The sequence below is a fragment of the Hemitrygon akajei genome, chromosome 6, assembly GCF_048418815.1.
Source record: "Hemitrygon akajei chromosome 6, sHemAka1.3, whole genome shotgun sequence".
Classification (NCBI taxonomy): Eukaryota; Metazoa; Chordata; class Chondrichthyes; order Myliobatiformes; family Dasyatidae; genus Hemitrygon; species Hemitrygon akajei.
In genome coordinates, this window is record NC_133129.1 from 28,981,710 (window position 1) to 29,006,367 (window position 24,658).

At 41.7% G+C, this 24,658-nt stretch overlaps 1 protein-coding gene across 3 annotated transcripts in view; it reads right to left on the bottom strand.

Annotated features, from left to right (window-relative positions):
* asb5b (ankyrin repeat and SOCS box containing 5b) overlaps positions 1-22,117 on the bottom strand; it is an 81,039-nt gene extending 58,922 nt beyond the window's left edge. For 2 of the 3 annotated variants that reach the window (XR_012099214.1, XM_073048036.1), the window contains exon 1: positions 21,686-22,112. Coding sequence is in view for 2 of the 3 variants with exons in the window: in XM_073048036.1 (XP_072904137.1) it covers positions 21,686-21,878 (193 nt within the window). In the remaining variant the exon portion in view is untranslated. Of the gene's footprint in view, positions 1-21,685 lie in introns of all 3 variants that reach the window. The other variant, XM_073048038.1, reaches the window with a different exon arrangement.
* Between the last annotated feature and the right edge of the window lie 2,541 nt (positions 22,118-24,658).

Sequence of the window (24,658 nt, forward strand, 5' to 3'; positions counted from 1 at the left end):
CCAGATATTTAGCCTGTTCAAGAGAGTAGTTTGGTCAGGAGAGTAATGTGTTATGTTATTCCCATGTCAAATTGCATGAGACAAGAAGTCACAGGCTTCTGGTTGTCATTTAGAGAACATAATTAATACAAAAAGAACAACCCTGTTTCAGTACATTTTTAATGAACAAAGACATATCTTAAACTCTGAATCATGATTAACCTTGAAATTCTGTTGATCTCAGCAGATTTTCTGAATATTTCAATAGACAATAGACAATAGGTGCAGAAGTAGACCATTCGGCCCTTCAAGCCTGCACCGCCATTCTGAGATCATGGCTGATCATCTACTATCAATACCCTGTTCCTGCCTTGTCCCCATATCCCTTGATTCCCCTATCCATATGATACCTATCTAGCTCCTTCTTGAAAGCATCCAGAGAATTGGCCTCCACTGCCTTCCAAGTCAGTGCATTCCACACCCCCACAACTCTCTGGGAGAAGAAGTTTTTCCTTAACTCTGTCCTAAATGAACTACCCCTTATTCTCAAACCATGCCCTCTGGTACTGGACTCTCCCAGCATCTGGAACATATTTCCTGCCTCTATCTTGTCCAATCCCTTAATAATCTTATATGTTGCAATCAGATCCCCTCTCAATCTCCTTAATTCCAGCGTGTACAAGCCCAGTCTCTCTAACCTCTCTGCATAAGACAGTCCGGACATCCCAGGAATTAACCTCGTGAATCTACGCTGCACTTCCTCTATAGCCAGGATGTCCTTCCTTAACCCTGGAGACCAAAACTGTACACAACACTCCAGGTGTGGTCTCACCAGGGCCCTGTACAAATGCAAAAGAATTTCCTTGCTCTTGTACTCAATTCCTTTTGTAATAAAGGCCAACATTCCATTAGCCTTCTTCACTGCCTGCTGCACTTGCTCATTCACCTTCAGTGACTGATGAACAAGTACTCCTAGATCTCTTTGTATTTCTCCCTCACCTAACTCTACACCGTTCAGATAATAATCTGCCTTCCTGTTCTTACTCCCAAAGTGGATAACCTCACACTTATTCACATTAAACATTATCTGCCAAGTATCTGCCCACTCACTCAGCCTATCCAAGTCACCCTGAATTCTCCTAACATCCTCATCACATGTCACACTGCCACCCAGCTTAGTATCATCAGCAAACTTGCATAAATTTGCAGAAAGTTTTGCATAATTAATTATTCTGTGGCTAAAGTTACTGATTCAAAACAAATCAAATTGCTCATAATTACAAAGCTTTTAAGGATCTTTGCCACATACATTTAAATGTATTAGGGATTTGCTGTGGTGTGTTGGTGCAACATGCACCAAAATAACAACGTACAACTTTTACAAGAATACACTATTATACAGAAAATAACATTTGAGGTTAAAGTACAAATATGGACTAAAATGTGTATAAATACATGAGGCTGGGCCTCTTACCTTTGTCACTCAAGTCCTTTGGCTTTCCCTTTTTCTTCTCCTTCTCACACACAAGGCCTCCTGGTTTTTGTCAGAACCCATTCAAAGCCCACCAGGCCTTCTTGAATAAAATCTTAGCTTGCACCTCAAGCTGAGGTCCAAAATAAAGCTGCCTCACAATATTACCTGGCACTTTCTAGCCGGTGGCAATCCTATATTCTTCCTCAGTTGCAAAGTTCTCCATATTACATTCTTTGCTGAAATCCTTCAATCACTTCTGATAACATCAAATGATCATGCTCCTTCAAAGTTTCCTGTCTGCTCTGATATCAAGTCAAACCAAGTTCAAGTTTACTGTCAATCAACCATACGCATGTATGCTGAAACAATGTTCCTCTAGACCAAGATGCCCAACAGAGTACATACAACTCACATACAATACATAAAATAATATTACCACAAATATTTCAGAAGATGTGATGCCTCCATGATGATTTGTAGCACCAATATATTCACCAACATTTCACATGCCTGTTCATTTATTATTCCACTGCTCTGTTCTGTGCCAATTTCAACAATATCATTTGCCTTTAGGAATAACGACACCATTACAAAGTCCTCAAGTGAATAGCTGAGTTTGCAGGGATTCGTGATGCATCTCACACGTCCCCTTCTGGTCATCCGCAGTTTGCCATGCTCATACTCAGAATAGTGCCTTCTTCAGTTTCACTGTGTCATAGCTCTGTCTCCTGTTACAGGAGATCCCTCTGTAACAAATGAGTCCCAGTTTTACAGATGTCCATAGGTTGATTTTGTACATTACCAGGAAAATACACAAAAAACATCTGACGATATTGACTGATTGTGGACTTCAGAAAGGGCAAGATGAGGGACCACATACCAATTCTCATGGAGGGATTAGAAGTGGAGAGAGTGAACAATTTCACGTTCCGAGGTGTCAATGTCTCTGAGGATCTAACCTGGACCCAACGTATTGATGCAGCTACAAAGAAGGCACAACAGCAGCTATATAGATAGATAGATAGATACTTTATTCATCCCCATGGGGAAATTCAACATTTTTTCCAATGTCCCATACACTTGTTGTAGCAAAACTAATTACATACAATACTTAACTCAGTAAAAATATGATATGCATCTAAATCACTCTCTCAAAAAGCATTAATAATAGCTTTTAAAAAGTTCTTAAGTAGTTTACTTGAATACATTAATACAATCAACCCCGGCACTTTAACATATCTTACTCCTGGCGGTTGAATTGTAAAGCCTAATGGCATTGGGGAGTATTGACCTCTTCATCCTGTCTGAGGAGCATTGCATCGATAGCAACCTGTCGCTGAAACTGCTTCTCTGTCTCTGGATGGTGCTATGTATAGGATGTTCAGGGTTTTCCATAATTGACCGTAGCCTACTCAGCACCCTTCGCTCAGCTACCGATGTTATACTCTCCAGTACTTTGCCCACGACAGAAATGAAAATATTTCATTTTAGAGTTTGAGGAACTGTGGTATGTCACCAGATTTCTACAGATGTACTGTGGAGAGCATTCTAACTGGCTGCATCACCGCCTGTTTCCATCACTGTCACCGTCAGGTAGGAAGTACAGAAGCCTAAAGGCACACACTCAGCGATTCAGGGACAGTTTCCACTGCTCTGCCATCCAATTCTGAAATGGACATTGAACCTGTGAACACTACCTCACTACCTTTTTGTTACTATTTTTGTGTTGTTAATTTATTTTAACTATTATATATATTTATTACCACTATATATTGTACTGCTGCTCCAAAGACAAATTTCATGGCATATGCCGGTTATATAAAACTTGATTCTGATTCTGACAAATGACATCTAAGTCATGTAAGAATGATAATGTGACTAAGAATGTCCCTAACTAAGTGGTCTCTGAGTGTATGCTTGTGGTCTTCTGTTGCTGTAGCCCATCAACTTCAAGTTTCAATGTGTTGTGTGTTCAGAGGTGCTCTTCTGCACACCACTGTTGTAACACCTAGCTATAAGAGTTATTGTTGCCTTCCTGCCAGCTTGAGGCAGTCTGATCATTCTTTGACCTCTCTTACTATCGAGGTATGTTCACCCACAGAACTGCCGCTCACTGGATATCTTAAAGAATTTTTCACACCATTCTCTGCAAATTCTAGACACTGTTGTGCGAGGAAATCCATGCAGATCAGCAGTTTTTAAGATACTCAAACCACCCTGTCTGGCACCAACAATCATTCCATGGTCAAAATCAGATCAGATTTTTTTCCCCATTCTGATGTTCGGTTTGAACACCAACTGAACCTCTTGACTACGTCCGTATGCTTTTATGCATTGAGTTGCTGTCATATGATTGGCTGATTAGATTTTTGCCTTATCAAGCAGGTGTACTGGCATAGCTAATAAAGTGGCCACTGAGTGCAAGAACGATAAGAAAGAACAATTAGTAAAATAGAGAGAAAACAGAGTTCTGTCAGTCATGACAGAGAACATATACAGTATATGTGCACAGCAATTTTGAACGTAATATTACGTGAGCTTGTTTGTATCTAGTTGCGCTCATAAATCAGGTGTTCATAACTCAGGTACAGTCAGTATTCTCAAATGAAAGAGCATCACCCCCTCATCACCAACTGAATATTTGAAAGTCTTTGGCATTTCTTTCACTAAACAATCGCTTGGTCAGAGCTAACTACAGAACGCCCTTCACAGTGTCTGTAGATTGTACACTCTGTTCTTAGAACAATGACACCTGCAATAACCATGCTTGACTGTTCCACAGAGATGTCTGGGCTGCACAGTTGCCCTTGATGCTTTGGGTACACTGTTGCGTCATCAGTGAACATGACATTTCAGTTTCAACTAGATTTGGTAGTGCAGTGTTGTGTCAGCAGTGCGAGCAGCAGAGGGCTGAGTGCCGGTGCTTGGCGTGATGAAGCTAGAGATGTTTCTGCCAACATGACCAACTGTGGCCTTTCTGTCAAGAAGTCTAGGATCCAGTTACGGAGAGAGTTGATGCAGCCCAATGAGGACAGTTTACCCAGCAGCTTCTGAAGGATGATGATAGCCTGGACTGACACCTTACTGCCTATTGTCCTGTTTATTATTTATTGTAATGCCTGCACTGTTTTGTGCACTTTATGCAGTTCTAGGTAGGTCTGTAGTCTAGTGTAGTTTTTTTTTCTGTGTTTTTTACGTAGTTCAGTCTAGTTTTTGAACTGTGTCGTGTAACACCATGGTCCTGAGAAAACGTTGTCTCATTTTTACAATCTACTGTACCAGCAGTTATGGTCGAAATGACAATAAAGTGACTTGACTTGACTATTAAACACTGAGCTGAAGTCAATAAACAGCAGGTGACTTTCACTGTCCTGGGCACCAACATGATGGTGGCCGCCTTAAAGCTTGAGGGGATGATAGATTTTTCCAGAGAGATGCTGAAGATGTCTGTTAGAACCTCAGTAAACAGGGCTGCACAGTTGTTCTTGATTCTTTGGGTACACCACCTTCTAAAGAGCATCTCCCAGCCAGTTTCACTATTGTACAGTGACACCATGAGACACATTTGTTTAAATTGCACCCTTTCAAGATTGATGCATTGTCCCTGGAGGATATTACATGTTGTCCAGTAAAAATGAAAAGTGGTTTTGCCCTTGGTGTTGATGCATTTATTAGGTTTTCTGCTGCATATCTGACCTTGTTTGATATCAGATAGCTTCTGTTCTACTGGGACTCTGCTGTGGCATTGTTACTGTCCCTGTACAGCTCATCTCATCAGCCAAGAATTCTAATGTCCTTCCCTTTGTGAACTGCTTCTAAATATGATTTACCAGTCCATCTTGTGCATATATTTTCCCCAATCCATAAGCATATTTCTGTTGGTAACTTATGTTGTCAACCACAGTGCTTGGAGAATCGTATTAACTAGGCTGCATATACCCTGCTCTGCCTCTTCTCTACAAGAGCAAATCTGCAGATGCTGGAAATCCAAGCAACACACTCAAAATGCTGGAGGAACTCAGCAGGCCAGGCAGCATCTATGGATAAGAGTGCAGTCGATGTTTCGGTTCGAAACCCAGCGGCAGGACTGGAGAAAAAAAATCTGAGGGGGGAGGGGAGAGGAAACCACCAAGTGGTAGTTGAAACCTGGAGGGGGACAGATGAAGTAAATAGCTGGTGAAAGAGTCAGAAGGCCAAGAAAGTAAGGAAAAAGGGGGAATAAGAACCAGAGGGAGGTGATAGGTGGGCAAGGAGATGAAGTGAGGGAGGGAAAGGGGATGGAAAATGGAGGGGGGGGGGGGGAAGGCAGGTTGGGGGGCATTACCGGAAGTTCGAGAAATCGATGGTCATGCCATCAGGTTAGACGCTACCCAAACAGAATATAAGGTGTTCTCCTAGTGCGGGATCTCCCAGTGGCCACCCATCCACTCCACATTTCCATTCCGATATGTATATACATGGCCCCCTCCACTGTCATGATGAGGCCACACTTAGGTTGGAGAAACAACACTTTATGTCCCTCTTGGGTAGCCTTCAACCTGATGGCATGAACATCAATTTCTCAAACTTCTGGTAATGCCCCCCAACTCCACCCTCTCCTTCTCCATTTCCCATCCGCTTTTCCCTCTCTCACCTCATCATCTTACCCGCCCATCGCCTCCCTCTGGTGCTCCTCCCCCTTTTCTTTCTTCCATGTCCTTCTGTCTCTTTCAGCAATCAACTTCCTAGCTCTTTACTTCATCCCTCCCCCTCCAGGTTTCACCTATCACCTGGTGTTTCTCTCTCCCTTCCCCCCCCCCCCCCCCCCCCACCTTTTAAGTTTACTCCGCAGTATTTTGTCTCCAGTCCTGCTGAAGGGTTCCAGTCTGAAACGTTCCTTGATGGTGCCTGGCCTGCTGAGTTCCTCCAGCATTTTGTGTGTGTTGCTGTTTTTTCTCTTGCACTTCACCTGCTTACCCTTCTGTTGGCCATCTAACATTTCCAGCCCTGGCTTTGGAGAACAACACAACTTTGCATTTCTGTGCAGACTTCTCCAGAATTAAAACAGTGTCAGGTGTTTACCATTCAGGGAGGAGGTGCAGCAGCCTGAAGATGCAAACTCAATGTTTCAGGAAAAATAACTGCCCTCTGCCATCAGATTTCTGAACAGACATTGAACACAAGCTCACTATTTCCCTTTTGCATTTAAAAAAGTTATCATAAGTTATAGTATTTTTAAAATATCGTACATTGTACTGCTACCATAAAGAACAGCACATTTCATGGCATTTGTTGCTGATAATACACCTGATTCCTTCATGTTGAACTCCCAGATCCATGATGGGTCCTACAAACCTATGAAATAACATTTCTCTGCTAGCACTCTTAATTTGTTAAGGAAATATCTCTCTAGCAACAGATACAAAATGCTGGAGGAACTCAGCAGATCAGGCAGGCATCTAACAAACAACCCATGTTTCGGGCTGAGACCCTTCTTCAGGACTGGAAAGGAAGAGGGAAGACATCAGTATAAAAAGGTGGAACACCTCCATCCAGGGGCCCAAATAATCGTTCCAGGAGAGGTAACACTTCACCTGCAAATCTGCTGCTCTCGATGCAGCCTCCTCTACGCTGGTAAGACCTGTTGTAATTTGGGGGACTGCTTCATCGAACACCTCCGCTCTACCTGCCAAAAGCAGAATTTCCCGATGGCCCAGCATTTTAATTCTGATCCCCATTCCAGTTCCAACATGTCCTCCTCCTGTGCCATGATGAGGACACCCTCAGGGTAGAGGAGCAACACCTTATATTCTATCTGAGTAACCTCTAACCTGATGGCATGAATATCCATTTCTCCTCCTGGTAATTTTTTTTCCTTCTCCTTCCCTCTTCTTCTATTCCTCACTCTGTCCTTTTACCTCTTCTCTACCTGCCTATCACATCCTCTTGATGCCTCTCCTCCTTCCCTTTCTCCAATGGTCCACCCTCCTCTACTATCAGATTCCCTCATCTCCAGCCCTTTACCTTTCCTATCCACTTGGCTTCACCTTTCATCTTCTAACTGTTCTTCTTCCCCTCCCCCCACCTTTTTATACTGGTGTCTTTCCCCTTCCTTTCCAGTCTGGAAGAAAGGTCCAAGGCTGAAATGTTGGCTATTTGTTCATTTCCATGGATGCTGCCTGACCTGCTGAGTTTTTCCAGCATTTTGTGAGTATTCCTTTGGATTTCCAGCATCTGCGGAATTTCTTGTGTTTATTTATATCTCTCTAGTTTTCAATGGGGAAAATGAACCAGTAATGACTGACTGCTACAATACCAGGTAAGTTGTCCTGCGTTTATAAAGCATCTAGTTCCTTCTCCATTGGAGAACTTCTTGCCGTGGTTCAATTCTCTGCCCTTGTGATGGCATCCTCGTACCCGTCTGTGTAGGATTATCTTCCACAGGCAGATCAATACCTTGTGTAAAGTTTTCTCCCTACTTTCTCTACCCTTCACACAGAGGTTATTTTCCTGGAAATCCACTGGTACAGTCAACTTTATTTGAATTACGTGGGCTGTTGTATCTCGGTGCAAGTCAACATGTTATTTCAAATCAATTCAGGCACTACCTTTATCAACCTGCACTTTCAAAATCAGCTGACAATATCATTCTCTAAGACACTAGAGGAAATACAGTAAATAGCATGTACAAACCAAAGAATTTGGACTGAAAGAGAGAGCATTTGTCTGTGTACATATGTCTAGTTGTGCATTTCAGATCGAACATTTTCAACATGAACAATGCAACAATATTTGAATCTGAAGACTAAATTTGCAAGGATATGACTAAGGGACGACACGGTAGTGTAGTGGTCAGCACAACACTTCACAGTACAGGTGACCTGGGTTCAATTCCTGCTGCTGCCTGTCAGGAGCTTATACATTCTTCCCCTTGACCGCGTGGGTTTCCTCTGGGTGCTCCTGTTCCCTCCTGTAGTTCAAAGACTTGGTAGGTTAATTGGTCATTGTAAATTGTCCCATTATTAGGCTCGGATTAAATCAGGAACTACTGGGCGGCGTGGCTCGAAGGGCTGGAAGGGCCTATACTTTATTGTCACCAAACAATTGATACTAGAGCATACAATCATCACAGTGATATTTGTTTCTCCACTTTGCGCTCCCTGAAGTACAAATTGTACTATTCTGCACTGTATCTCAATCAATCAATAAATAAATAAGTGTTAATGAGAGTGGTGTGATTGATATAATCCCCATGGACTTCAGTAAGGCCTTTAATAATATTCCACATGGGAAACCTGACAAAAAAGTAAAAGCTTTTGGGTTTCATAAACAAATTGGCAAACTGCATCTAAAATTAGCTTGGTGTTGAGAGGATCTAGTTGATGGTAAAGGGATATTTGAGCGGCTGATAGCATGCTACTGCAAGGTTCTGAAACCACTTACTGTTTCATTAATGATCTGAATAGGAATGATTTCCTCTGAGGTACATTATTATTTCCTCTAAGTTCTTTGTCACGCATTCTGAGAAAAGCTGGTGTTGATTTGTTGCTTGGTATGTTTTGTTGAGTTGAATTCTGTCCTGCTCTGACGAGCATCGTGGACATGCTATGTCGGTGCCGAAAGGTGTTGCAAATGTTGGTGACACTTGCGGGCTGCATCCACCACAGCTTTGAGTGTGTTGGTTGTTCACACAAATGATGCATTTCGCTGTATGTTTCAACGTACGTGCGATAAATAAATTTACATCTGAAATCTGAATGAATCTGAACTCTATTTGGTCACATGGTACAATTCTTAAAGGAGTACGCACACTTAGGTTTCTTAAGGTTGTTATAGCGGGGCTGGTAATAGGATGAGCTCCAGCTACCTACTAAATGCTCACAATGATGTGTGTCTCAAATAGCCGCTACTAACCAAGTCCAGCTCCTGACCTTCACGTGTGTCTTAGCTACTAAATCCAGCAGAGCTGTTTCAGCTAAGAGGGAAACGAGCAAAGGCAGGTTACTGACATCTTAAAACCAGCCATTTCAGGCAGATGGGGCTCATCGGCCATGGCTGGCAACTCATCCAGGAGAGGGAAAACTCTGATCTCAACCCTCTGCTGCCTTGCAGCTATACGCACTCATGGGGAAGGCTTTGAGAATAAACCCCGAGGGAAAAATCCAGAGTTGAAGTCCCAACTCAGACTGGCAAGTTCTGCGATGCTGCTGTTCCTTTGGATTCATCAGATGTGTGGAGAGGGGGAGTTTGCTACAAGGGCAACAGCTTGTTCTCCACATTGTACTGCCCTGGCTTGCATATCAAGAAAGCTGGCACGGAAAATTCATGGTTGACCCTGTCCATCGGAGGCCTCCAGCCACACACCTACTATTATATAAGCTTCAAATAACAGATTGGTGTTGCTTTTTATAAAAGTTAAGAGTGTGTTTCTGTTTTAAATGATTATACATGCATTGGTTGGCTTTCATTACATCCATAGAGAAATTTGCTAAAAGTTTCACCTATATTCTTCAACTCTGCTTTGGAACTCTAGCCTTCACCACTGGTCTGTGATTGTAGCTATCTTACTGTGGATGAAACTCTTTGCCATTTTATGATGTCATCCCCTTAAGTGGTACACTTTTGCACAGAGGATCAGATCTTAGATTCCATGTCCAAAGGTTTTGAACAAAGATCTCATTGATTAAACCACAAACTTGTCACTCAATAGACTCGTCTGTTAATCCATTAAAATCAGACTATGGTGACAGATCCTGAAGATATTAGTACCCACAGGCATTCTCTCCCAATCTCCAACTCCCCATCCCAAAATCATAGCTCTCCGCAATTTTGGATACCATGGAATTAAAATGAATTTCTAACTTTTGGACTACTTCACTAAATAAAACACTTTTTTTTCTATGGCATTGAAAGATTTGCTAATGTACTGTGTATTTTGGAATCTGGTTCAGTTAAAAGTGTGGCTTTCCTGACTTTCCAAATGGTACTAATTTTTTTGCTTGTACACAATATTCTCAGTATTGTTATTGATGCCTATGATGCTATTTCCTCCTAAGTGCATTGTGTTATTTCATCTAAGTACAATTTCATGCATTCTGAGTATGGAGTGAAAGGTTCACACAAAGACTTTCTACCAGGAAAAGTTCGAATAACTACTCAGTCCTATCTTTTTAGTTATCATTCTTGTCAGAGATTGAAATTTATACAGAACTAAACAAAGTTTTCCTATGATTTCAATGATTAAAGATTAAATTTTAACTTATTTGTCACACGTACAGTACTGTACAAAATTCTTAGGCACATAGATATAGCTAGGGTCCTTAAGAGTTTAGCACTGTATTTGTCATCGTGGAGTGGAGAGCGAGTTTGTAAATCTAGCGGGAGCAAATGATGTTGAGAACGGTAAGGGTGCAGTGGCTTGACAGGGGTGTGGGACAGGTGGCAGAGAAGGAGTGCTAGAGGTGTGGGGGGGGGGGGAGGTGTAGGTGCAGACACACCCAGCCCTAAGACACCAGGCAAAGTCATTGATTCCAAACAATTTGTTTATCGATCACTACAGAATGTCTCTCTGGTGCTTCCTGCTCCTTTCTCTCTCCCTTTACCTTTTCCCAGCCACGATTCCCCTTCTCCTGCCCTCTTCACATTCTCAGTCCACAATAGAGACCAACATCAGAATCAGGTTTATCATCACTCTCATATGTCATGAATGTTGTTTATTTTGCTGCAGCAGTAGTACAGTGAAACTACATTTCAATGTGATCAGCACAGTCCAAGCATTGTGCTGGGGCAGCCCACAACTGTTGCCACAACACACTAGCCCTAACTGTACATCTCTGAAAACTGGAGCACCTGGAGAAGAATGTACATGGTCATGGGGAGAGCGTACAAACTCCTTACAGACAACGGGGGGAATCAAACTTTGTTCAGTGATTGCTGGTGTCCTAAAGCAATTGGGCTAACTACTATGCTACTGTGCTGCATTTCACTACCACGCCACTGAATGTTTAATTCAAGACTGCAGATCTCCCAATTCATAAATCCACTTTCCTAATGTGAGTCCTGTAATGGCTGAACCACTGGGAGTTCTTTTATCCTAATATATATGCAGCCAGAGTTAGTCTGTTGACTTTACTCTATCTATCCTGTTCTTCTCTGTGCCAGTACTCATCCAAAGCACTCACTCAAGAGCTACAATTATAGTGTAGAACTCTCTACTCTCAGAGTTTGCCTCTCATGCCCATATAGTGAGAGAGCCTACTGTCAGGAAAACAACCTATAAAAGCAAGGATGTAATGCTGAGGCTTTATAAGGCACTGGTGAGGCCTCTTTTGGAGTATTGTGAGCAGTTTTTGGCCCTTTATCTAAGAAAGAATGTGCGGACATTGTAGACGATTTGAAGGAAGCTCACGAGAATGATTCTGGACATGAAAGAGTTATTGTATGAGGAGCATTTGATGTACTTGCTGGAATTTCCGAAAATGAGGGAGGGATATCATTGAAACCTATCAAATGTTGAAAGGCCTAGATAGAATGGATATGAAGAGGACGTTCCTATTGTGGAGGAGTCTCGGATGAGAGGGCACAGCCTCAGAAGAGACGGGTGTCCACTTAAAGTGGAGGTGAGGAGGAATTTCTTTAGCCAGAGAGTGATGAATCTGTGGAATTCATTGCCACTGGCAGCTGTGGAGGTCAGAGTATTGGGTTTGATAGGTTCTTGATAAGACAAGGTCTGCAAGGTTATAGAGGGAAAGCAGGAGCATAGGGTTCAGAGGGAAAAAGGATCAGTCATGATGAAATGGCAGAGCAGACTCGATGGGTCAAATGGCCTAATTCTGCTCCTATGTCTTATGTCTTTCTCGTCAATGTCAGCAAAAGAAATGAGCTGGCCATTGATTTCACAAACAGGAGCAGAGTACATGCCCCTGTATGCACCAATGGCACGGAGGTGGAGATGGTTAAGAACTTCAAGTTCCTAGATGAAGCATAAGTATCACCTCGTCCTGGTCTAGTCACATATAAGCTATGGCCAAAAAAGTCAAGAAACTCAATGTTTACACCTCCTCATAATGCTAAGGAAATTTGCATGCTCCCAATGAGCATGAATAATATTTGCAGATGCACCATAGAAAGCATTCTATTCAAGTGCATCACAATAGTTGGTCTTCCCAAGACCACACAAAATTACAGGAAGTTGTGAACACAGCCCAGTCTTTCATGAAAACCTGGCTGGGCAAAACAGCCAAGATAATCAAAGTCCACTCCCATCCTAGCCAGTCTCTCCTCTCCCTTCTTTCACTTGACAGAGAATACAAAACTTTTGAGAACCTAAATCACCAGCTCAAGGACAGCTCCCATCCCGCTGTTATTAAACTCTAGAACAGACCTCTTGTACAGTAAAGAACTCCTGAACTCTCAATCTACTTCATCATGGCCCTTCTATCTTATATAATGACTTGAACGGCACCTTCTCATTCTGTTATTGCTTTTCCTTTGGTACTATTTTGAGGTACTCATGTACAGAATGATCTGTCTGAATGGCATGCTTAATTTTTTCAGTGTATCTTAGTGTATATGATAATAATAAAACAATTACCAACAAAGCATACATACCAGCATCTGTTCAGAGATAGCTGTCCAGGAATGCTGGAGCTTCAATTTGCAATACTCATCTCAAACTGGTGTTAATCTTCCACTCAATGCATAGGTAATTCTGCAGAAAATTGTCACTGCCCCACACAAAATCTAGTCCATCAGACTTTCATCCTTGCCTGAACCCACTCCTTAACACTGGATTCATTGCTTGAGGTCAATGTTGTCCCCACAACCTGGTTATTTATTTTCTAAACAAGAGAAGATCTGCAGATGTTGGAAATCTGAGCAACACACACAAAATGCTGGAGGAACTCAGCACGCCAGGCAGCATCTATGGAAAAAAGATTCAGGCAAAGACCCTTCGGCAGGTTATTTATTTATTTTCTTCAGGATACAACATGGTTTTCCATTGCCACTTCTGCAGAAAAAATTGCCAAGAACAATCACGATCATGGAGACCATGATTGCCCACGTCATACAACACGGCACATAATGATGTGATGATGATGATAGCATGGTAACAGGTTCTTCTAGCCCAACGAGCCTGTGCTGTCCAATTACTCCCATGTTACCAATTAATTTACTAACAAGTATGTCTTTGGAATGCGGAAGAAACCGGATCACCTAGAGGAATACCACAGTCACAGTCACATTCAAACTCCTTACAGACAGCGGCGGAATTGAACACAATCACTGGTGCTGAAATAGTGTTACGCTAATTGCTACGCAACCATGCTGCCTTTTATAGCTTGCACTACACTTGTATTCCATGCTCTGTCATTGTACATGTCCATGGTCTCTCCAATCAGAAAGGAGGATATCCAAGCTGACGTATTTGGTTGTCTCTATTGCAGGGTTAGTCATAGAGTCATACAGCATGGAAACAAGCCTTCAGCCCAGTCAGCCCATGCTGACCAAGACTTCCAGATTAAAGGGGAAAAATGAAATGTGGAAATAAACAAACATGGAGATGAGAGAAAATACATTTGGATAGTACCTAATGTTTCAGAAAATACACAGATAATCCACATACCAGAGGTCATCTCTATTAAAGTTCCAAGCACATGTATTATTATTTGGAGTATTGTGATTAGGTTTGGACCCCTTATCTAAGAAAGTATGTGCTGACATTGGAGGGGTTCAAAAGAGGTTCATAACAATGATTCTGGGATTGAAAGGCATGTCTTATGAGGAGTGTTTGATGGGTCTGGGCCTGTATTCACTGGAATTTATAAAAATGAGGAGTGACCTCATTAAATCCTATCGAATGTTGAACGGTCTCAATAGATTAGATGTGGAGAAGATATTTCCTATGGTGGGGGAGTCTTGGACCAGAGGGCACAGCCTCAGAATAAAGGGATATCCATTTAAAATGGAGAAGAGATGGAATTTCTTTAGCCAGAGAGTGGTGAATCTGTGGAATTGTTGCCACAGGTGGATGTTGAGGCCAACTCTTTGGGTTTATTTAAGACTGAGTTTGATAGATTCTTGATTAGAATCTTGAATAAAATAACCCAAAGCCCAAAGGAACCATTTTATAGCAAATTCTCACCAACCATCCTGTACGTGAACAAATTGTTGCTGGATCATTTAAAAAAGCTCCAAAAGAATTGTTTTTTGGATTCGAGGTGGACATAGATTCTGTAAATGAATGAAAGAAAAATGGAGAACTACATGGGAGGAAAGAGTAAGATTGACCTCAGATTAGTTTAAAAGTTCAGCACAGGCCTGTACTGTGCTGTACTGTTCTATGCTCTATATTCTATGACATTTTGATCCTTTACTGGAAAATAGGTTATCTCCACCATAACAGTATTTATAGAAGGCTGATCAACTGAGAACGTGAGGCAACATGAGATTGGTTGTCAGGGCCTAACAACTACTCAACCTACATTGGGGATTAGAGTTTGGGCTCTCATGGTGAGTATCAATGAAAGAATTGCTGCGTTGCGTCTGACTCATTGCTCGTGTTACACTGATGGCTTACTGAATTATACAAATTAAAGCACTGACATATCATCTGTGTATGTGTCAGAAGGAAGTTTTTAATGAGGTGACTTATCAGCAAGTGCAGCATGAGCTACAGTGGAATAGCAATTAAATTACTAGACTACCATCCAAAGGTCAGCGAGACTGGATCATGAGACAACTGGATTACAAGACAACAATTTTGCGCTCATTGTCAACAAGACCAAGAAATTGATTGTGGACTTCAGTAAGGGGAGCTCGGGAGAACATACACTAGTCCTCATTGAGGGATCGGCAGTGAAAAGGGCGAGCTGCTTCAAGCTCCTGGGATCTCAACGGATCTATGCTGGATCCAATGTATACTGTCAATGCAATGGAGTCACACCAGCTTCATTCACAAAATGTTGGAGGAACCCAGCAGGCCTGGCAGCATTTATGGAAAAGAGCTATCAATCAACATTTCAAGCCAAGGCCCTTCAACTGTCCTGATGAAGGGTCTCAGACTGAAACATCGACTATTTGCTCTTTTCCATTGATGCTGCCGGGCCTGCTGAGTTCCTCCAGCATTTTGTGTGTTTCGGTTGGATTTCCAACATCTGCTGATTTTCTAGTGTTTGTGAACCGGCTTCATTAAAAACTTGAGGAGATTTGGTATGTCACCAAAGACCCTAGCATATTTCTACAAATATACAGTGGAGAGCATTTTGACTGGTTGCATCACTGCCTGGTACGGCAGCTCCAATGCACAGGGTCGGAAGAGGTTACAGACTCAGCCAGGCTCATCATGGTCACGTCTCCCACTGTCAAGGACATCTTCAAAAGGCAGCTCCTCAGGAAGATGGATTCCATCATGAAGGATCCTCACCATCTGGGACTTACCCTCTTCTCATTACTACCATCAGGAAGGAGGCACAGGAGCCTGAAGGCCCACGCTCTATGTTTTAGAACAGCTTCTTCCCCATAGACTTCTGGATTGTCCATGAACACTACTTCACTGTTCCTCTTTTGCACTATTTTATTGTAACATACAGTAATTTTTTACATTTTGCACTGTACTGCTGCCACTAAACAGGAAATTTCACAACAGATCACAGCATGGTAACTTGATTCTGATTAATGTGATTCTGAACATTAAGATCTTAAAATAGCATCTGGATAACTTAAATGTTATAAAAAATCTGAAATATGAACTCAGTTTCATAAGTGGATTGTAGCAAAATTCTAATTTACTGATATCCTTCAAGGTAGGATGGCTGGCACCTGTGCTTGGCCTGTAAGTTACCAAGACCTGTCAGAGTAGTTGGCTCTTATTTAACAAGCACAATCTGTTCAGCTGGGAATTAGAAATGGACAATAAATGTTGGGCTTGTCAGTGATGTTTGCATTTTAATCATTGAATAATGAGAATTACAGTAATGTGTTGCATTTGTTGTTCAGTGCTTAAACTGACCACATCATAATAAGGTTTAGGTAACAATAGAAATGTGCTATGTTCTATTGTTGTTCTATTAATAACACTAGTGTTAGTAATATAAACCTCAATGCATCTCTCAAATTACTTAAGCGCTAGGCTTGCTTGTGTTTTTATTTCTGCCAAGGCAAAGAATGCACGTATTTTTCACTTACAATCTTACAAATAACCATGAGATAAGTGATGTGGAATTTGTGCAAAGATGCGCTACTGTTACCACTCCACATGGTCTTGTTATAATTATGTCCCAGACTCTCCAGCAAAGGGAAGTATGTTTTTCCTTTCTACACTCACACCATCCTTAATCATCTTAAAGGCTCAACTGAACAGCCATTAATCCTGTGTGCCCACGAAAATGAAGCCTAGTTTATGTTAATTATTTCCTTAGATAAACCTTTTGGGACAGATACCTATACATCTTTGTTGTAACTCCTCCTAAACCAATATGTATACTGTTCAGAGAGATGATACTAAATTGAGTTTTGTATAATTCTAACTCAAAAATTATTACCCCTTTGTATTCCATCAGTGAGGAAATCAGTCTATTTATATTTTTTATTTGAAGCTGTCCACTAGAATTTTTGTTATCTGAATTTAGACTGCCAAATAGCTCTGCTGCATTTTGGTGTAAAACTTGTTATACTTAAGTAAGGTATTCCATTAAATAAAGAATGAGAAGGAGCTTGACTATTGAAGGAAGGAATAACAATTATTTGGTTCTCCTTTACTCAAGTGTAAAGGAAATGACATGATCCAGTCGGTGGTGTAGTGCCCTTAACACTGGATTTCGAGGCTGAACGGTCCTGAGTTCGAATCCGGCCTGGCAGCAGCAGTATCTACACAGAAGAGAAGCCTGGCAATCTACTTCTGTACACTAACCCTAACCCTACACTATCAACAACAAATGAATTAACATTAAGCAATTAAATGTATCACTATTCTGATTAATATATTTAAAGATAGAGTGAAACAAATGGTACATTTCAAAGATTGTTTAATGTCATTTCCTGTACACAATTGTAAAGGAGAAGGAAATAATTGTTATTCTGGATCTGATACAGCTAAAAAAAAAAGGATAAAGAACACAATTAAAAAAAGTAATAAATATAAATACATAAAATAGCTTACAGGTATATACATAGATTCATGTTAGATTTATTATCAAAGTATGTATGCAGTATACAACCCTGAAAATTGTCTTCCCCTCAGTCACGAAACAAAGAATGATGGACCCTGTTTAAAGAAAAACATCAAAAATCAAACCAAATTCCCCCCTCCCGCCATGCGCAAAAAATGCACACATGGCAACAAAAAAACAAGCGAAATCATAAAATATAAAACACAAAACCAAAAGGCCTATTTTGGTACAGTTCAGCTCAATGTTCACTATCTGCAGGCCACCCCAATTCAAAAATTGATTGTACATCCATAAAGTGACATGAGGTACTGGTGTGTCTGTACATAAGATAACTGACATGAAATGATAAAAGTAGTGGTGGTGGGGCATTGTAGAGGGGTGGGTTAGTAGTTGGAGGTGTTGATCAGCCTTACTGCTTGGAAGGTAACTGTTTTTGAGTCTAGTGGTCCTTACGTGAATGCTATGTAGCCTCCTCCCTGATGGGAGTGGGACACACTGTCCACGAGCAGGGCGGGCAGGATCTTTCATGATATTGCTGGCCTTTTGAAGGAAGGCAAAACAAACTAGCCATTGATTGGAAGGAAGCAAGAGAACAAGGAAACAATGTCACACTACAACATTCTTTCAGCAAATTTTATGATATATATTTAAGGTGGTGGTTGCAAACCATTGCCACTGACAAGTGTAATTGTGATTAGCTTTTATCCAACTGAATTAGACATTTGTATAGAGATCATATATGCAATTATTGTAGTGAATTTTATTAAAATCAGTGATGCTGGCATTTCATCTAATTTTGTAATTCTTTGAGATGCATATCATCTGCACATGAATCATTAAAAAGAGAATTATTGAATCTGCCCAGGTAAGTGCTTAAAAGTTGGCAAATTCAAGCTGACTTTTCAGTTGAAGTTTGACTCTAATCATTTTCTCAGCTGTTATAAAAGCATAAGACGTAGTAGCAGAATTAGGCCATTCGATCATGGATATTTACTTTCCCTCAGCCCCATTCTCCTACCTTTTCCCCATAACCTTCGATGCCTGACTAATCAAGAACCTATCAACCTCTGCTTTAAATATACCCAAAGACTTGTCTTCCACAGCCACTTGTGGCAATGAATTCCACAGATTCACCACAATCTGGCTAAAGAAATTCCTCCACATCTGCGTTCTAAGGGGATGTCTTTTTATTCACAGGCTGTGCCCTTTGGTCCTAGACTCTCCCACAACTGGAAGCATCTTCTCCATGTCCACTCTATCTAAGTCTTTCAATATTTGAGAGAACCCCCTCTCCAGCACAGAAAAAGGCCCTTCAGCCCATCTAGTCTGTGCTTAACTGTTATTCTACCTAGTCCCATCAACCCACACCTGGACCATAGCCCTCAGTAGACCTCCCATCTATGTACTTATCAAAACTTCTCTTAAAGAGTTGCAATCAAACATGCACCTACGCACTGTGGAAGGAGCTGCCAGCTCCTTCCACAACCCCACCCCCTTCAGGTTTCCTTTAAATATTTCATCTTTTACCCATACCCTTTATGTTTAGTTTCTATGAATGGGCCAAACTGGCTATAAATTCCTACATCTGTAACTCCACTATACTGTTAACCTAGACCTCAGGACTACTAAAGTCCAAGTAAATGTATTGTCAAAGTACATGTATGTTACCATCTCACTACATTGAGATTCAGGTCCTTGCAGGCATTTCTAGGAAAATAAATAAATACAATAGAATTTATGAAAAACTATACATAAGTTCCAGCCATTGCTGCTCTGCCATCATCCCTGCCAGAGTTCTTTTCCAATCAATTCTGGCCAACTCCTCTCTCATGCCTCTGTAATTCCCTTTATTCTACTGTAATACTGATACATCTGACTTTAGCTCTTCCTTCTCAAATTTCAGGGTAAATTCAATCATATTATGATCACTTACCCCTAGAGGTTCGTTCACCTTAAGCACTCTAACCAATTCGGGTTCATTGCACACCACCCAATCCAGAATAGCTGATTCTCTAGTGGGCTCAACCACAAACTATTCTAAAAAGCTATCTCGTAGGCACTCCAGAAATTCCCCATCCTGGAATCTAACACCAACCTGATTTTACCAATCTACCTGCATATTGAAGTCCCCCACGACTTTTGTAACATTGTCCTTTTGCACGCATTGTATATCACATCATACAACACGGTACATCATGATGATGATCATGATGAATACTGAGAAATATGAGTTGTTGACTCATGAGTTGTGGAGTCCTTGAAAGTAAGTCTGTACAATACTGTGCAAAAGTATATAAATGTATATACGCACACATAGCTCCAGTGCCTAAGACTTTTGCACAGTACTATATTTGCCAAAATGGAGTGCAGTGCATGTTCACAAATGTGGCAGGAGCAAAGAATGTTGGGAAGGGCGAGAGTGGAGCACCAAGGGAGGGGTGTGGGACAGGGCACAGCATGGATCAGACACATCCAGCCCTGAGACACCAGGCAAGGTCATTTGATTCCAAAAAAATTGGTTTATTGATCATTACAGAATGTCACTCTGGTGCTTTCCGCTCCCTCCTCTCCCTTTCACAACCATGATTTCTCTCCCCCTGCCCCCTTCCCACTTTCAGTCCACCAAAGAGACCCGTATCAGAATCAGGTTTACCAACACTCACAGATGTCATGAAATTTGTCTTTTTTGCAGCAGCAGCAGTACAATACAATGCATAAAATTACTAGAGTATGCTGCAAAAGTCTTGGGTACTCTAGCTATGTATATGTGTGTGCCTAGGATTTGCACATTAATGTAGGTTGTATGGACAGCTAGAGTTTTGGTGAATGAAGTTATCCATGCTGATTCAGAAGCTTGATGGTTGTGGGGTAATAACCATTCCTGAACCTGGTGGTGAGGGACCTAAGGCTCATCCTTCATCTTCCATTTTTTCATTCATCTTTCAATCTACCAATATGTCATTATACATCCTCATAGGGCTTCTTCTGTAGGCCCCACCATACAAACTGCAGAGGACTGATCCTTCAAAAAGCTCACAACTCAGAGTACATTTATTATCAAAGTACATATATGTCACCATGCACAAACCAGAGTTTCTTTTTTAGCGGGCATTCACGGTAAATTCAAAGTACATTTATTATCAAAGCATGTGTACCTGAGATTCGTCTCCTCACAGGCAGATGCAAAACAAAGAACCCCAACAGAACCCATTAAAAGACTATCCAAACACCCAGTGTGCAGAGAGAGAGAAAAAAATTGAGCAAACGGTACAAGCAAGCAACCAAGAAGTACAATGGAATGAATGAAAGGCCACACGTAATGTGATGAACAAACAACCAGTGTGCAAAAGACAACAAACCGTGCAAATACAAAAAGAAAAAGAAATGAAAAACATAATAATACTGTGCTGATCATTCCGACTAGGTCGTCTTTGTTCATTTTAATTATTTTATCTTACTGCAAAGGGGACCAAAACTTAACAAGTCCTGCCATCCATTGTTTCAACACAGGGCGAATTTTACATAGATCCAAGCTCTAAGGTGTGTATTATGACAGAGCTTTAAACTTCATTTTCAATTTGTTCAAATGCATTGATGCCCAATGTTGACTATGACCAATATTTTCAATGAGAATACTCAGAAACCAACGCATCACTTTCAAAGGACTGCACGGGAGGGCACGACAACCACAGTATCGAGTGTGGACGGATCCATTGCAGACAGCGTGGCTAGCACTTGGCAGGCACTGCAGGAATGTTGAATGTCAGAGACAAATGGTCCTCAGTCAGAGAAAAACTTTGCACAAAGTGAGAGGTTTCTCTTTCGTGCTGAAACAGGGAATTGAAGCTTGACTGGGGTGAGAATAGATGATGGCAAAAGCATGTGGCAAACTGATTGAACAGAAAGCAAAGAAAACCCAAAAATCTGGGGACGCTGGAAACTGGAAATTAGAGCAGAATATGTTGGAAATACTCAGCAGGTCTAGTGATGTGTGCTGCTTCCTTCTGTTTCCCGATAAGCCAATGAACTTCAATATTGAGGGAAAAGAAAACAGGCTAGGCCTGGCACCCCAAAGTGAACTGACCTTGTCCTTCAGTGGCTCCGTAGAACTCTGCAGCTATCCGGGCTGCCTCTTTGCGGTTCCCCTTGACGATGTAGAAGTGGGTCAGGATGGCTAGGCTGATTTTCACGAATAGCTTGAAGCAGAAGAGGGAGAATATAGTGAAGTAGACATTGGCCAAGTGCTGGGAGAAGCGATAACTCTCCACGCCCGTCATTGCTTCCAGTCAGCTAATGTAGCTGTTTTCATGTGAACGGTGGTTGGCTCCTGAAACTCCTTTAACAGGCGGGTCCTGATAAATTAAGCACCAGTGGTTGTGACGGTGCCAGCGTATAATCTATTTGAGGTATATTTGTCATGGAGAGTTTCTTTTTATTTGTCGATACACTGTACTAACAACGGTCATAGGCATTGGCTTGCTCACCAGATAAAACAATTTCTACAACAGGCACGACTATTTTTATTGCTCCACGCAGAATATTCACAGTTGCAAAATGAACTGAGTCATCTTCACATGTCACGAGCCTCAAATGGTGTTAAGCATTATGCAAACGGTAGTGATGGAACTTTGAAAGTTGCCACTAAACACATCCTTTTTTCCCCTACCCCACTCTTTGCAAGGATCGCTATGTGACTCCCACGTCCATTTGTCTCTCCCCACTGATCTCCCTCCTGGCATCTACTCCTACAAGCGGGTCAAGTTCAACACCTGCCCCCTAAACCTCCTCTTTCACCACCATTCAGGGCCCCAAACTGCCCTTCCAGGTGAGGCTACACTTCGCCTGCAAGTCCGCCGGGGTCGAACAGTGATCTCCTCTACATCGGTGACTACCTACATAGATTGGGGGACCATTCCATCGAGCATCTTGGCTCCATCCGCCACAAAAGGCAGGTTTTCCCAGTGGCTGCCCATCTTAATTCTGTTTCCATTCCCATTCCAACATGTCAGTCCACGATGAGGCCACTCTCAGCCTGGAAGAGAAACACTTCATATTTCATCCGAGTGGATTTCAATCTGGCGGCATTAACGTCGATTTCTCTAACTTCCAATAATTACCTCTCCCCCCACCTTTCTTTTTCTAATTCTCCATTCTGATTGTCCGCTCACCCTTCTCCTCTTCTCGCCTGCCCATTACCTTCCTCTGGTTCCCCTCCTCGTTCCCTTTATTCAATGGTTCACATGGTCCTCTCCTATTAGATTCCTCCTTCTTCAGCCATTTACCTTTTCCACCTATCACCTCTTAGCTTCTTACTCCATTCCCCTTCCCCACCCACCAACCTTCTGCCTCACCTGGTCTTAATCACCTGCCAGCTTGTACTCCTCCACCTTCCCCCACCTTCTTATTCTGGCCCCTTGATGTTTGACTCTTGTTCCCTGACATTGCGCACAATTTCTGCGGGGGCTGGCAAGTCACTATTTAATGTATTCATTTTTCAGGAAGCCTCCATCACTGACAAGACTGGAATCCCAAACTGAGTGATTTGCTAGGATATTTTAGAGGACATAATAAGATTAAGGTGCATGGTTGTGGGTCTAGAATCGCATATAGGACAGATCAGGTATGATCCCTTTTGTTCAAGGGGTAAATATAAATCTAAAGCCAGAGATCTTTAGCACAATGTTGCCAATCAATAAAGATATTTTGGTTTCCATGTTACAAAGCCCACTGTTTATGCCTGTAAGACAATGTTGGTGAACATTATAGATTCCAATGTAATTAGCAAGATGTCGGTAGTCTCAGAAAATGCTCACTTTAAAGCCACATGTTCCAATGATTCTGTTAGTGCTTTGTTAATCTGAGAGCCTAGCATTCATTTGAAGTGGTGGCCTGGAGATATGTCTCTACCAAAGGAGGTGTAAGGTGTTCCTTCCCTCTGCTAGCCTGCAGGTTACCCTTTGGCAAAGTGAACCCCTGCTTAGCCCTTCCAATTCGGGTCATGTGAACCCACGGGAGCAGGTGGCGGATGGTTTTATGAGCAGCTGGTGCATATCACGTCCTGGTTATGCAACCATTGACGTCAGTCAGACACAATTTCTGAAGCATGTTAATAATGGTTGGGGTCACCCATCTTGTAAAGACACTGCCCAGAAGAAGGCAATGGCAAATAACTTCTGTTGAAAAATTTCCCAAGAACAATCATAGTCATGGGACCATGACCACCTACGACATACCACATAATGACATTAAGCATTCAATATTCACTTGTGCTTTTGATTGTTATACAGAATATCTTAACATTAATCAATTTTAAATTTCCACATTGATAAGCCAACAGTTGGGGTAGCACAGTAGCGCAGTGATTAGCATAGCTCTATCACGGCACCGACGACCCAGGTTCAGTTCCTGCTGCTGCTTGTAAGGAGTTTGTACGTTCTCCCCATGACCAAATGGGTTCTTCCAGGTTCTCCACTTTCCTCCCACATTCCAAAGGTAGTACGGGTTAGTAGGGTAATTGGTTACATGGGTTTAGTTGGGTGGGGTTAGCACAGTGGGCTGAAAAGGCCTGTTATGGTGCTGTAGGTCTTTAAATCGAATTCTATAAAATACTAATTGAATTTTTTCAAAAGCGTATTATGATGTTTTATTAGGGTTCAACTACTTAGCATTTCTTTCCTACTTACTAAGTCCACTGACAGCACATCATCAGACTTAAACTCATGGCTAAAATACAAATAGAAACACCACTGCAATAGTTTATGGGGCTGTGAAACAGAGGGATACGTTTCAGTATCTATATTTGCCCCATTCCTTTTTTTAGCTGTCGTTTGGCAATTTTTTCCAGAAAATGCAATATAACTGGACGTGAAGTTTTAATAGCACCTGATGTTATCCAGTGAATTCCTTCCCACTATCTATTTCAGATTGCCAGCAGTTGAAGGAAACATAATCCATCACACCAATGATTAGTTTGTTGGCAAGTAGATAACAGTCACATATCTTCACAAAATGAGTCAAATATCTATACTAGGTAAACACCATCAGTCACAGCAGCTTA